This window comes from Gracilinanus agilis, chromosome 3 (assembly GCF_016433145.1).
Source record: "Gracilinanus agilis isolate LMUSP501 chromosome 3, AgileGrace, whole genome shotgun sequence".
Lineage (NCBI taxonomy): Eukaryota > Metazoa > Chordata > Mammalia > Didelphimorphia > Didelphidae > Gracilinanus > Gracilinanus agilis.
The window spans coordinates 245,172,142-245,188,347 of NC_058132.1; the positions used below are offsets into that span (position 1 = coordinate 245,172,142).

Here is a 16,206-nt window from a genome sequence, read left to right on the forward strand (position 1 = left end):
TTCTGTATTGTCCTTTACATTTATCACTTGGGTTCAAAATATCAACTGAAGGGCAGGTAGATTGCTCAATGGATAGAGACCCAGATATGGAGAGTGGAGATTCTAGGGTCTCAGACACTTTCTAGCTGTGTGACCCTGGGCAAGTCACTTGCCCCCTTTAGCCTTTCCCACTCTTCTATCTTGGAACCAAATACACAGAATTGATTCTAAAAGAGAAGGTAAAGGTTTCAAAAAAAAAAAAAAAGAAAAAAGTAAGAGAAAAAAGAAAGAGAAAGAAAAGGAGAGGGAGCATCTAGATGGCTCAGTGGAGTGAGAGCCAGGTCTAGTGGGAGGTCCTGGGTTCAAACCTAGCCTCTGACACTTCCTAGCTATGTGACTCTGGGCAAATCATTTACCCCCATGTTTGAGCCCTTACTGCTCTTCTGCCTCGGAACCAACATATGGTATTGATTCTAAAATGGAAGGTAAAGGTTTAAAAAAATATCAACTGTACATGTACAGCATATGGGAGACATAGCTAGGCAATAGGTTGTGTATACTCAGTATAAAGCAGCAATGTGTGCTGGTGTTGTGACCTGGTACAAGCATTCTGGAGGGCAATTTGGAACTATGCCCAAGAGGCTGTAAAATTGTGCGTATCCTTTGATCCTGTGATACCACTACTAGGTCTGTATCCCAAAGAGATTTTTAAAAAAAGAGGAAAGGATTCTACTTGTACAAAAATATTTATAGCTGCTCTTTTTATGGTGGAAAAAAATGGAAATTAAAGGGATGTCCATCAACTGGGAATGGCTGAACAAATTGTGGTATATGATGATGATGGAATACTATTGTGCTGTAAGAAATGATGAACAGGATGATTTCAGAAAAAGTTAGGAAGATGTACATAAACTGATGCAGAATGAAATAAGCAGAACCAGAAGAACATTGTACACAGTGACAGCAATATTATGGAATGATCAACTTGGATAGACTTAGCTGCCCTCAGCAATAAAATAAGCAATACAAAGACCCAAGACAATTCTGAGGGACTTATATAATAAAGAATGGTATCCACCTCCAGAGAAAGAACTGTTGGAGTTATAATGCAGATCAAGCATGAGATCTTTCACTTAAGTTTATTTGGGTTGTTGTTTTGTGTTTTTGGTTTTATATGATTATTCTATTTCAAAAATGAGCAATATAGAAATATATTTTGCATGATAATACACCTATAACCCAGATCAAATTGCTTGCCAGCTCCCTGATAAGTAAGGGAATAGAGGGAAGGAGACAATTTGAATCATATAACTTCAAAAAACTTATCTGGAAATTTGTTATTACATGTTATTGATAAAAATAAAATATCTTTATAATAAAAATATAGACATATATACCTACGTATGTGTGTGTATGTGTGTAAAGCAGCAATGTGGCTTCACCAGCCCTGTAGTCCATCTCCCAAAGAATGTTAATACAATCTTAGACCCCATTAATAGAGGTCTAGTATTGGTCTAGTATCCAGATTGAGACATCAGGGCACACTGGTCGGGCCACATAGTATCTGCTGTGTTCCGTTTTGTGTGACAGCTTTCAAGAGACATTACACACTAGTACAGAGGAAGTTGAACTAGATGGAGATGGGACAATGCACTATACCACATGAGGATCAATAAAATGTACTAGAGATGTTTCACAAAGAAAAGAGAAAATTTAGGGGGAATATGATGGTACGTCTTCAAGAATTTGAAGGTATAATTTGGAACAAGGATCAGATTTGTTTTGCATGGCTCCAGAGGAAAGAGCTAGGAGCTAAATGTTGCAGAGAGGCAGCTTTAGACTGCCTAGGGAGGTAGTGAGTTCTTTCTTACTAAGAAAGAATTTTTTTCTCAGTAAAAAAAAATTTCTTCAAGCAGAAATCATTTGTAGAGATTTCCATTTAGGTATAGGTTGGACTTGAAAAATGACATCTGAGGTTCCTTCTAACTCTAAAATTCTGGGCTACTTGAAAGGAGGGTCTATATTATATTTCTTTGTATCCTTATAGAACTTTGCCCAAGATGAAAGATTTAGGAAAAAAATGTGTTTAATGCAAGACTTTGAAAATTCAATTCTTTATATTTAGAAACTTTGAGGTTTTCATCATAACACTAATATGAAAGTATTTAGACACCCAAATGAAGTAACCAGATGTTTTGGTCAAATTCTAATATCATCTAGGTTATTCTTTATTTTCCATATAGTCATATGCTTGATTTCTTCTTTGGCTTCTATCCTCTGTGGCCATTTAGGTTTCTAACTTTATATAGAGAAGTCTAGCTGACAAAAATGCTAAATGCCCTCAGGATTTAAGAATTTCACCACTGAAATTAAATTGGGCCTTCCTTGGGCTGACATCTTATAAACCAAGTTTTGACTCAACATTATTTTGTTCCTTGTCTATATGAGTTAATTTGGGTAAAGAATGGACAGAGATTATTCCCATAAGGCAACCATAATTCAGTGTGGTGGAAAGAACATTTGACCTGGAGTCAAAATTCCTGCAGTGGAATTCTAGCTAGCTTCATTAGTTGGTTGGCCAAAGGTAGCTCATTTTACTTCTTAACCTCAGTTGTAAATCTCTACGTTACCTAAGATGTAACATAATCATTACATTACCTAAGAAAGGAGGTTTAGTAAACCTCAAAGTACTAGTTAAATGGGTGCTATTATTTACCCACAATTAAAATGTAATATTATAAATTATTTAACCATTATAACTTTAAGTAACAGAAAAATGATTATGGAAATGGCACCAAAATTTTTTTATTTCTATAATACATAATCACTTTATCTTTTTTTAATGTCTTCTTTAGAGGAATGTTTATATGAATGAAAGTAAGTAAACTAGATGTTTTGTTTGGTCTCTGAGTGGTTTTTATCACTTATTCTTCAAAAAAAAAGTACAAAAAACCAACTAACCTCTCTGTATTCATAATTAATTTGCATCTTTTGGAGAGTTAAAGTTTTTTTCTGTCAAATTCAGAGAGTTGTTGGCAGAGGGTATGGTACAAGGTACAGGGAACTAGTCTTAGAGGAAGGAAGACCCAGATTCAAATCTCAAAAAGGAAACTTGCTAGTTGTACGACCATGGATGAGTCATTAAACTCTCTGTGCCTTAGTTTCTCATCTGTGAAATGTGGGGGGAATGGATTCATGATGACCTTTAAAGGTTCTTTACAGCTCTAAATCTATGATGTCATAATATTCTGAAATCTAGCATCATCTGTGTACTTAGAACAGCATCCATTTAAAAGAAGGTACAGAGATTAAAAATTTGCTTCAGATTGTAAAATCACAGAATCAGCAAAATAATTTATAAGAAAAATATTTTTCCTTAACTGAAAGAAAGAGAGAAAAACAGGGAATTTATTCCTCTTCAAATGATAGCTTCTGACATGGTAATAATTTTAAAGTTGAAAAAATACATGATGACTATTGTTGTTAAACCACACATATATGCTTTAAGTTATGCTTAGGTATCTACTTGGAAAGAAATTCAGCATCTTATTTTTAGGCTTTTTGGGGGAAGGTGTCCAGACCTACAATTTAATCAGCATAGTGATCTCTTGGTGTGGAAACCCTCCACTAAAACATATGGGTGAAGCAGCTAAGTGGCTCAGTGGATAGAGAGCCAGACCTAAAGAAAAGAAGTCCTGGGTTCAAATTTGACCTCAGGCACATCCTAGCTATGTGACTTTGGTCAAGTCACTTAACCCCAATTGCCTAGCCTGTACTGCTATTCTGCCTTGGAACCAAAACTTAGTATCAGTTCTAAGACAGATGATAAGGGTTTTTGAAAAATAATAACACATGGGCAACTAGCCAAGTTAACAAATATTTATTAAATACCTGCTGTGTGCCAGATATGTTAAGAGCTGCAGGTACAAAGAGAGGAGGGAAAAGATGATACTTGCCCACAGGAGCTCACAGAGTTGAATAGGAAAGACAATATGCAAACAACTAGGTGTAAATAATATATAGATAGGACAAATTGGAGATCATGAGAGAAAGTTTTAGAACTGAGGGAGTCTGGGAAAGGCTGCCTACCTTTGTAATTTACTGTCTTGGAGAGTCGCCTGGGGAAGTGAGAGGTTAGTTAATACCTTCCCAAGAGTCATTCAGGCTCTGTAAGTCAGAGAAGAGCCAAATCCAGATCTTCCCGACTCTAAGGGCTGCCCTCCATCCATTAAAGTGAACGAATTAGAGTTATTCCCCACACAAAATCCTGTTATGGAGCACACATACCTTTGGTAAGCCAGATATTTTGGCTAAAACAGCTTCAAAATGCAGGAAAGTTTTCCATTTCTGTCCTTTGGCACTGAAAGGAAAAATACAAATAATAGAGTGACATTCTATCCCTTCCTTCGGAGATGGAGAAAGAATAAAGAATGAAGAGAAGAATGATATGCATAGAAATATTGGACAGAGAGAGCTGGTACTTTTTTCTTACAATACAAGTCCCTCTTTGTATTGGTAAGACCAGATAATGAGTAGCACTTTTTCTTTGTAACAATTCATTAATCAGAGAAATGATCCTTGCTAGTGTTTAGATGTTTTACTTAATTTGGTACCTCTGGCCTGCTGCCCCACTAGTGCCAAAATTATTATTTCTCACCCAGCAGGTGATAAATAACAACTTCAGTCATGATTAATACCACGAATCCTTCAACCTGACTAATGCAACAAAAAAAAAAAAAAAAAAAAAAAAAAAAAAGGAAAAAAGAAAAAAAAACTTGAATCCTCCAGAACAAGTGGGTGATAATTGTTATGGGAGCCATTGGAGTTCTACTCAGCTTCTAAGGGAAGGAATCCACAGGAAATGAAGCGTTTGCTAGCAGTCCAGCTGATCCTAAGAGGCTTCATTAAGCCCATCTCAGCAACATTTGCCTTTGGTACCCTAGTGTCAGGCTTGCTCCCTCCCAACACTGAGTTTTAAGTATCTTTGAAGACAGACAACCATCGACTTTTTTTTTGTCCATGATAACTAAACATAGAGAAAAAAAAACATTAGCAAAGCAATAACAATATCATACACACTTTAAAGGTCTTAAAGCACTTTAAAATATATTAACTCACTTAGCTTCTCAAGGATGGGGGCCACTTCATTTTCATCTTTGTGCAAAGCCGACCTCAGAGCCTTACTTTAATAAATTTATTGAAGCACTTTAATAAATACTGCACTGTGCTCAGTGAAGGAGTCAAGACTGGAATTATTAACCCATTTTATGGAGGAAAAAAAACAGAGGATATACATCTAGGAAGTGTTAGAGTTAGGACAGGAACCCATATTTTCTCATTCCTAATTAAAAATGTTTCCCCGCTGTATCACATCATTTAATTCTATTCAATACACAAATATCTCTCCATATAAAGCACTGTAATGCTGGTAACCTGATACACACAGGGAAACGTGCCATCTTCTACATTAAGGAGAAGATCATTTCCTCGATGATGTATGCAGAATGGAGTTGTCCTGAAGCCCACAGCAAAATTACCCCCTCTCTGTGAACACAAAGAAAATGAGCATATTAACAGTGGCTAGCAAGGAAGCCATATGGTGCCATCAACTCAATTATTATCATTTAGCATTAGAGGCCAATGCTGTACAAAGTGCTCTGTAGAACAGAATTAACTATTGCCCAGTGGACTGAGGGTCTAGTCTGACAAGCCATGGCCATAACTAATAGGCAAATTACACCTGAGATTAGGACAAAACCAGCACTGTTCACATGATGGTAGTCTTTTTGTTAACGGTTTTTTTCTGTTAATAATAATCCACCATCCCATCCCATCTTCCCCTTTTCTCCTCTCTAATTCCTCCCAATGAAAAACAAAAATAAAACCCTTGTAACAAATAAAACAATCAGATTTTGAAGGTATCAATATGAACACACCCTTCTAAACGCAGGTCTTTGAGTTTTGCTGTTTTCTTCATATAAAAATAGCATCATGGGCCATCCCCATCAGAAAATTGGCTTTCGGATCACTTTTTTTCTCCACCTCACACCCCTTCACCCCGTACCTCCTTTTTTTCTCAAAAACTACCTAACATTAAGGAGATTCATTTGTACCAATGATCCTGAGCCAAAGGGCAAGAGGGGTAATAAAGAGGGTCAGGATGGACAAGTCTTTAGAAATCTTTTAAAGGGGGTCTTAGTGGCAGCTTCATGAAATGATGAGATTTTAAAAGAAATCTTAAAAAGGGTCTGAATATGTACTTAGAAGTAGAAAGTGAAGGGGGAAAAATCAAAATAAAGGAACCCTTTCATCCCTCCTAATACTGCAACTACCTTGATCATCTATTCCCCTTCACATGAAAATGAGCAGAATAGTCTGGAAAAGTGTTTTGTAATCTTTTTGTGTGTCTGTAAAAGGAGCCCTTTTTTTGAAAGTCTGACGAAGCCTGTGAATCCCTTCTCTTGGACTGTTTTTTTTTTTAATACAGAAAATAAAATACATATGAGTGACTACAAAGGAAACATCTACTATAGTGAAATTGTTTTTGAAATATTTTTAAAACAAGTTCATCGGTCCTGGTTTAAGAACCCTTGGACTAGATGATTTCTAAGGTTCCTTTTAAACTATAAATCTGGACATCTCTACTCTCTTACTAACAACAAACTCCACCAATCTCATATGTAATATGGTGAAAGGGAAAAAAAGAGAGAAAACCAGAAGAAACAATGACATCCTGAGATATGTGTGCATTAAAAAGTGAGAGCAAGGATTCTGGTCCTCAAAATATAAGGTAAAATATAACAGCCTCTCAACTAAACCTCTACTCCAAAGTCTAGCCTTCAAGACTTTAAGAGTTTGGGGGTTGGGGCAGGCTGGGTGGCACAATGGATTGAGATAGAGTTGGGAGGTCCTAGGTTCAAATCTGGACTCAGACACTTCCTAGCTGTGTGACCCTGGGGCAAGTCACTTAACCCCTATTGCCTAGCCCTTATCACTCTTCTGCCTTGGAACCAATACTCAGTATTGATTCTAAGAGGGAAGATAAGGGTTTTTTTTTAAAAAAAGAGTTTAGGGGGTTAGAGTAAAATCAAATTTATTCTATCCATTCCCAAAATGTATATATACGAGTAAGTAAGTAAAACAATGAAGCAATTAAAGATGAAGGAAAAGATCAGGAAGGATAGTTCACATATTGTTGGAATGGTAGCAGGCTGTATGTATCATCAGATTTATGTTTGGTGAGTCTTGAGTACTTTAGGAATCTAAACCTCATTTTATGTTGACCTGTAAGCTCTTGAATAATAGTGCTAGTCTCTAAAAATAGTCCCTATTCAAAAGTCCAAGGTATGAAACTATTTTTAGAAAGCTTTAACTGAAGTTTGGAATTGAACTTTGGCTTAAAGAGCAAATGAGTAATGAAAAAGTAACATACTTCTTACTCTTTTACTAATGCATTCTACCTGGGAAACAAACAGGTTTCTATTGTTGTTGTTGTTCAATCATGTCTTTGTGACTCCGTTAGGGATTTTCTTGGCAAAGATAGCTAAAGTGGTTTGCCATTTCCTTCTCCCGCTCCTGTGACAGAAAAGGAAATTGAGGCACAAAGTTAAATGACTTACCCAAGGTCCCATAGCTATTGAGCACCTGAGGCTGGATTTAAACTGGGGTTGTCTTCATTCTAGGTCTACTGGTCTTTTTCAGTGAATAACCTAACCGAAATAAAAAGTAAAGACAACTGTTTTGGGGAAGGTGGTGGAGGTACAAGTAGTTTGAGGATTGTCCTCATGTAGGAAGGTACGCTTAAAATTTAATGAAACTAGGGACTCTAAATGAACTGGAGGAATTCCATGTGAACTGGAATGACCTCCAGGAATTGATGCAGAGTAAAAGGAACAGAACCAGGAGAATGTTGTACACAGAGATGGATACACAGTGGTAAAATCAAATGTAATGGACTCTCTACTAGCAGCAATGCAATGACCCAGGACAATTCTGAGGGACTTGTGAGAAAGAATGCTATCCACATCCAGAGAAAGAACTGTGAGAGCAGAAACACAGAAGAAAAACAACTGCTTGATCACATGGGTCAGTGGGGACATGACTGGTGATGTAGACTCTAAGCCATCACCCCAATACAAATATTAATACTATGGAAATAGGTCTTGATCAATGACACATGTAAAACTAAGTGGAATTACTCTTTGGCTATGGTGGGGAGGAGAGGAAGGGAAACAACATGAATCATGTAACCGTGGAAAAATATTCTTAATCAATTAATTAAATAAAAATTTTCAATTAAAAAAAAGAAACTAGGGATTCTAAAGGCAAAAGCATAGGACTTCTCCCAGGCAATAGGGATAGACAGCCTGGGAGAGAAGACTAAGAAATATGATATGGACCATCTTAGGGGAGAAACCTCAGGAAGCCAGTCTGGCTAACATCAAAGAATGAATAAAGAAGAGGAATGTATAAGACCAAGGCACTAGAGCTTTCTGAGGGGGAAGTGGCAGGGGCTGATGGGGACTTTCAAGATAAACTGTCAACTAGGTGGAGGATGCCTTAAGGCAGAAGACCAATTAGGAGGCCATTGTAATAGTCCAAGAGATAAAGCCATGAAGACTTGAAGTAGGATGGTAGTCATGTAGGCAGAAAGAAGGGAATGGCCCAAAAAATATTTGTGAAGTTTGGGTCCATACTAAGCAAGTGAATATGTGGGATGGGATAAAATGGGAGTTTTTCAAAATAAATGCCACCAGGAACTCTCCATCCCACTTCTCTTGCATTTGTAGATAATAATGGACTGCAGATACGGTATTTTCCTTGAGCACATAGAAGGTCAATGTTTTATCTACTTTTGTGAAATAAGGAGATTAGACAACTGGTCTCCTAGGTCCCCACAAACTCGAACATGAAGAATTTATTCAAAGAAGGTGATACTGATATCCTAACTTCAGCATCTATGGACATAGCTAAAACCAGCAGTGTTCTTCCCATGGCAAAAGAGGGAGGTCAGTCTTCAAATCCTGAGGCTCTAATAGCTGTTGGTCAATCTCCAGAGATGCATAGTCTTGACCAGGTTACCTCCCAGTGTTCTCACAAGTATCCAAAGCTTGGATTTTGCCTTTCTCTTCTTTTGTGTGTTTTCTTCAGACTGAGTTTTTAATTTTCTCCTGTAGAAAGGAATACTTAATCAATAAAAAATAATCAGTAAATATGACTGAGCATTTGCTGTGTGATCCTAAGGTTGTAGTAAGGTTCAATTGAGACACTATAAAGGAGCTAAATAAAAATGAATTATTAATAATAAATTTTATTTTTAATTTTTATTACAATTTTTATGGAGGCAGCTGTGACTCAATAATTAGAGCACTGGGCCAAGAGTCAGGAAGTTCAGGGATTCAAATCCAGCCTCAGATACTTCCTAATTGTGTGACCTAGGGCAAGTTAATATGCCTAGAAGGTAGCTAAGTGGCTCAGTGGGTAGAGTGAATGGAGTCAGGAAAAGCTGAGTTCAAATCTGACCCCAGATATTTCCTAGATGAGCAAATCACTTAATATCTGATTGCTTGACCAAAAAAAAAAAAAAAAAAAGATCTACTGGAGAAAGAAATGGCAAATCACACCAGAATCCTTGCCAAGAAAGCCTCATGGTAGGAAATAGTGGCTCCTTGGATTGAGAGCCAGACCTGGAGACATGAAGTTTTGGGCTCAAATCTGGCCTCAGACACTTCTTAGCTCTGGGTAAGTCACTTAAACCCCATTGTCTAACCCTTACCACTCTTCAGTCGTGGAACCAACACACACTATTGATTCTAAAGTAGAAGTTAAGGGTTTTTTAAAAAAAAACAAAGGAAAGCTCCATGGATAGCTCTGGTCCATAGGATTACAGAATTAGTCATGATTGAACAATGACAAATTATTGTTATAAAACAATCTATTTCATCTTTTTAAATTTTATTTTTATTGCGATGCAAAACATTTCCATATTGTTTATTGTTATAGGAGAACACTCCTACAAAACCAAAATCTGAAAATAAAACCATAAACACACACCGATATGAAAGGTGACTCAAACAATTCTTTCTCTGGAAGTGGATAGCATCCCCCATAAGTCTTTCAGGATTATCCCAGATCACTGCATTGCTGAGAGGAGCCAAATTTTCACAGATAATCATGATATAATATTGCTGTTATTGTGTATAATGTTCTCCCAGTTCTGTTTATTTCATTCTGCATCAGTTCCTGTAGATCTTTCCAATTTTTTCTGAAATCATTTTGTTATCATGTCTTATAGCACAATAGTATTCCATTGCCAACATGTACCACAATTTGTTCAGCCCTTCCCCAATTGATGGACAACCCCTCAGTTTCCAGTTCTTTGCCACTACTAAAAGAGCTGCTAGTGGGCAGCTGGGTAGCTCAGTGGATTGAGAGCCAGGCCTAGAGACGAGAGGTCCTAGGTTCAAATCTGGCCTCAGACACTTCCCAGCTGTGTGACCCTGGGCAAGTCACTTGACCCCCATTGCCTACCCTTACCACTCTTCCACCTATAAGTCAATACACAGAAGTTAAGGGTTTAAAATAAAATTTAAAAAAATTTAAAAAAAAAGAGCTGCTATTAATATTTTTGTACAAGTAGGTCCTTTTTACTTTTTTATTGTCTCTCTGGGATACAAACCCAGTAGTGGTACTACTGCATCAAAGGGTATGCACAGTTTTATAGCCCTTTGGTTAGTTCGAAATTGCCCTCCAGATTGGTTGGATCAGTTCACAACTCCACCAACAATGCATTAGTGTCCCAATTTTTTGCCATATTCCCTCCAACATTTACCATTTTCCTTCACTGCCATCCTGGCCGATTTGATAGGTGTGAGATGGTACCTTACTTAGCATTGTTTTCATTCACATTTCTCTAATCAAGAGGGATTTAGAACATTTTTTCATATGATTATTATTGGCTTTTCCTTATCTGAAAATTGCTTGTTTATATCCTTTGACCATTTGTCAATTGGGAATGGCTTGTTCTCTATAAATTTGAGAAATTAGACCTTTATTAGAGAAATTTGTTATAAAAATTTTTTTCCATTTGTTGTTTCCCTTCTAATACAAAAGCTTTTTAATTTAATATAATCAAAATTGTTCACTTTATATCTTATAATAATACTCTTGTCTGGTCATAAATTTTTCCTTTTCCAAAGATCTGCTAGGTAAACTATTCTGTGTTCCCCTAATTTAGTTATGCTATCACTCTCTATATCTAAATCATATATTCATTTTCATCTTATCTTGGTATAGGATGTGATATTAGTCTATGCCTAGCTTCTGCCATACTATTTTCTAATTTCCCAGAAATTTTTGTTAAAGAGTGAGTTCTTATTCCAAAAGCTGGCTTCTTGGGGTTTATCAAACAGTAAGTTGCTAAGGTCATTTATCCCAGTGTATCGTGTATCTAATCTGTTCCATTGATCTACCATTCTATTTATTAGCTAGTACCATGTTTTGATGATTACTATTTATAGTACAGTTTTGAGATCTGGTACTGCTAGGCCATCTTCCTTCACATTTTTTTTTATTAGTTCGCTTGATATTCTTGATCTTTTGTTTCTCCAGATAAATTTTGTTATTACTTTTTCTAGTTCTATAAAATAATTATTTGGTAGTTTAATTGTACAGCATTGAATAAATCAATTGATTTAGGTAGAATTGTAATTTTATTATATTAGCTTGGTCTACCCATGAACAATTAACATTTTACCAGTTGTTTAGATCTGACTTTATTTGTGTGAAACATGTTTTGTAACTGTGTCCATATAATTCCTGCGTTTGCATTGGCAAGTAAACTTCTAGGCATTTTATGTTGTTCAGAGTGATTTTAAATGAAATCTCTCTTTTTAACTCTTGCTACTCAGTTTTGTTGGAAATATATAGAAATGCTGATGGTTTATATGGGTTTATTTTGTATCCTGCAACTTTGCTTAAGTTATTAATTATTTCAACTCATTTTCTAGTCAATTCTCTAAGATGCTCTAAGTACACCATCATAACATCTGCAAAGAGTGATAGTTTAGTTTCCTCATTATCTACTTTAAATTTCAGTGGAGCTCAAGGAGAAACAATCCTGGGTTATTCTTTTATTTTTTATATCCTTTGGACTATTGCACGGGTGGATTGAAATAATTTCTTTTGTAGGAATCATCTGTGGGTTTAGTAGAGGCAATTCCAGAAACAGAGAGGATGATGGGGACAATATATATACCCCATCCTGATTTGAATTTCTTCTACTTTGTCTCTAGGTTTTGAAAGCTTCTCATTCTGTGGAGCTTAGAGATCTTGAGTTTTTTTGTAGTTTTTTTTAATGGTGGCATCAATTTAATGTCCAGGAAATTACAGACAATAGATCTGTGAAATGTTCCAATTCCAGTACAGTTTACTGGTTGACCTCTTAAAGAATTTTTTGAGATATGTATTTATAGTATTGGGATTTGTTTTCTGTCAGTGCATGTAAGATAATGAGTTTCTGACATAGAATGCATTGGATTTTATCTTGGGCAGATGCTAAACTTTTGCAGCTTTCAATAATGTACTTACACAGGTTCTACCTTTCCCATACATAATCTGCATCAATCTAGATATTCAGGCTCCTTAATTAGAACATTTCTAATTCTGGTAGCTCTGACCTACTCTTAAATTGCCATCATCATTAAAGCAGAATAAAGACTTTCTAGCATTCCCCCCACCCCCTTCCTCTTTCCTGTTCTCTCAGATCTTGGAAAAACCAGAGAATAACCAAAAACTACAACAACATATAATCAGCCTGTACAGAGGACTCACTTTGTTCATTTATAGTATTTTCAATTTAATTCAATAAATATTTGTCATGTATGTACCACAGACAAGGCACTGGGCCAAGTGTTGGGGATTAGGGGATGATTCCCTCTTCTCCAAGAGCTAAAAGTTTAATGGAAGGAAACTTATGCTGGCCATCACAATCTGTGCACTCTTTGCAGCAAAGACAGCCTAAAGTAATTTCCTCATTGGGGAATCCCAGGAAGAGGGAACAGCCTAAACAAAAGCATGGAGGCAGGAAACTAAGATATGTTGTACACACAGTGAGTAGCATACTATAAAAAGTCATGGAAAATAAGGCAGGAAAGATATGGTGATGGTATATTATGGAAGACATTGAATGCCAGAATGCCTAATCAACAGAGCTATCTTGGGCATGTTTGTAAGAGAATTTGTACAGCACAACCACTAATACTTTATTCAAAGAAGATATGTCTGAGAAAATTATTCTCTCCCTCAACAACTACATGCCTCATTATGCTTTAATGAAAATAGACCTGCTTCATTCAAAAACCCCCTTTTCCAATTCCTTGTGTTTCAAATTATTGTGATAATATTACTTAAATAAAGCTACAGACATTTGAATAGGGATTTACATCTGATGAACATTAATTCTTCTTTTATGTAATCAACTAACCAATAAATTAATCATTTTGTCATTTCTCATATCAAAGGTGAATGGCCATTTTGAAACTAATATGTGTTAATGCTATTACTGAGGTTTTCAATTCAAGACAAAATACAGTAACAATTCTGAAAGAAGCAAGTTCTACTTCAGTAATACCTATGTCAAAAGTTTATATACTCCTGGGCTCCCAAGTATATATTTACATGAAAGACCAGTTACAGTCTGTCAAATCAATGATCCACAAGCTAAATGGTCCCGAAGTACACAGCAATCATGGTATTGCTTCCATTTCCATAGCCTCAAAGGAGGAAGCTTCTTTGAATTTGAGTATTGCAGAGGGATTCAAAACCACTTTTGTGTAAAATAAGCAAATTAGAGTGAGTTGATAATAGTGTTTGCCAGTACTTTAAATGTTTCTAAGTTTGGGATATCAGGATGTCTCCTTTAGAAAGGTGAACATTTTGAAGTAACAATTTTTGGAGTAAAAAAAAAAATGCAATGGAATGATACCACCAAAATAAAAAATAAAAAATTAGTTACAAAATAGAAAAGAATCATCCAAACGATGATAAAAAAGATAAATCCAAATTAAAACAGCCCCAAGGGATTCACTTCACATCATTATATTGGCAAGATGATGAAAAATGGAAATGATCAGTGTTGGTGAGGTTGTGGAAAGATAGGCATACCAATAATGCACTGCTAGTAGAACAAATAGAGAATTATGCAAAGAAATTGACTAAAATATCAATCATTCAACCCAAAGGTTCTACTTTTAGACATATGCCCCAAGGACGTCAATGACAAAGAGAAAGGTCACACACACAGACATACACACACGTATAATAACATTGTTGGTTTGTTTTTTTTGTCAGAACAAAGAATGGTTAAATAAATGGTAATACCCAGATGGCATGGAATATTTCTCTTTTGCAGAAAAGTGATAAACATTATAAACACAGAGAACCATGGAAAAATATATGAAGTGATGCAAAGTGAAGTAAGAAGTACCAGGAGAATAATGTCTATAATGACTAAAAGAATGTAATGTGAAACAACATAAATGAATATGGACTGCTGATTAAGAGAATAGCATCAACTGAAGCATCAGATTATAAGCCAGATAGCAGAGGGCTTAGAGGAGAGGAAAAAAGTAGAAACACTGAGCAGAGATGGATTTTTCAGTTTACCTGAAAAGGGAATGAATGAGTGAATGTGTTAGAATCTAGTGAGGCTTGTTTGTTTGTTTGTTTTAACAATGAAAGTGATTTGGGAATGTTTGTAGGCAGCAGGGAAAGGTCTAGTAGATAGAAAGAGATTGAAGATAAAAAACGAGGGGGTCCCACTAATAAATTAGCCAACCAATAAGAATTTATTAAACCACCACTATGTATCTGGCACTGTGAAGGCACTGAGGATACAGTTATGACAAATGAAACATTCTCCTCTATAAGAAATATATGTTCTAATATAGAAAGCAGTAAGTCTATATATTAGTACATATAGTATAAATGTCATGTGAATAAATACAAAGTAGTTAAACACAAGGTAGTTTCAGAAGTGAGGTACTAGGGTGTTTGAGGGGAATCAGAAAAGGCTTCATGTTGTTTCAGCTATATCTTAAAGAATTCTGTGAATCCAGAGAGGAGAGAGTACGCCTCAGGCATGAGGAATGGGGCAGTGAAAGGCAACGAGTTGAGGGGTACCTAGTTGGCTCAGTGGATAGAGAATCAGGCCTATAAACAGGAGGTCCTGGAGTCAAATTGTATCTCAGACATACTTCCTGCCTGTGAGACCCTGGCTGAGTCACTTAAGCCCAAATGAGAGATGTTTTGAAGGTAGAAACAACAAGATTTGGCCATTGACTGGATATATGAAATCTAAGAAAATGCCAAGATGGCAGCTAGGTGGTACGGTGGATAGTGTGCCAATGCCTAGAGTCAGAAAAGACCCATCCTCCTGAATTCAAATCTGGCCTCAGGCTCTTGCTAGCTATGTGACTCTGGGCAAGTCACCTAACCTGTTTCCCTCAGTTGCCTTATCTGTAATATGAGCTGAAGAAGGAAATAGCAAACTACTCCAATATCCAAATGGGGCCATGAAGATGGACATGACTAAAAAAAATGATTCAAAATAAGTTAAAAAAAAAGAAAGAAAAAGAAAATGCCAAAATCTATAAACCTAGGAGATTAGGTGAGTGGTGGTACCTTCAACAGAAATTGGAAATTTTGGAATATGGGATGATTTAGAAAGGAGAAGATTTTAGACATATTGAATTTGAGTTATCTTCAGACAATGATCCATGACAATTCCAAAATTATGATGAATAATGTTAGCCACCTCTAGAGAGAGAAGTGATGAACTCTGCAAACTGAAGCATTTTTTTCAATGTTTAAATTTTTCTTGCTTTATTTTTTGCAACATGGCTAACATGGAAAAATGTTTTGCATGACTTCACATGTATAATAGGTATCATAGTGCTTACTTTCTCAATGGGTGGCAGGGAGGTTGGAGAGAAGGGGAATTTGGAATTCAAAGTAAAAAATAAATGTTCAAAATAAGATGTTCAGAACATCCAATTTAAAATATTTCATAGGTAATTGTTGATGAAGGACCAAAGCTCAGAGGAGAAACGGGTAGAGCTGGCCATTTAGATCCAGGATAGGTAAATGTGTGTGTGTGTGTGTGTGTGTGTGTGTGTGTGTGTGTGTGTATGTGTGTGTGTGTGAGAGAGAGAGAGAGAGAGAGAGAGA

General features: G+C 36.2%; 1 protein-coding gene across 1 annotated transcript in view; it reads right to left on the reverse strand.

Moving 5' to 3' along the window:
• Positions 1-8,881: 8,881 nt before the first annotated feature.
• The window catches only part of MTX2 (metaxin 2), a 104,958-nt gene continuing 97,633 nt past the window's right edge, over positions 8,882-16,206 (reverse strand). The window contains exon 11 of the mRNA XM_044669762.1: positions 8,882-9,149. Within this exon, the coding sequence (XP_044525697.1) occupies positions 9,011-9,149 (139 nt within the window). The 3' untranslated portion in view covers positions 8,882-9,010. The remainder of the gene's footprint in view (positions 9,150-16,206) is intronic.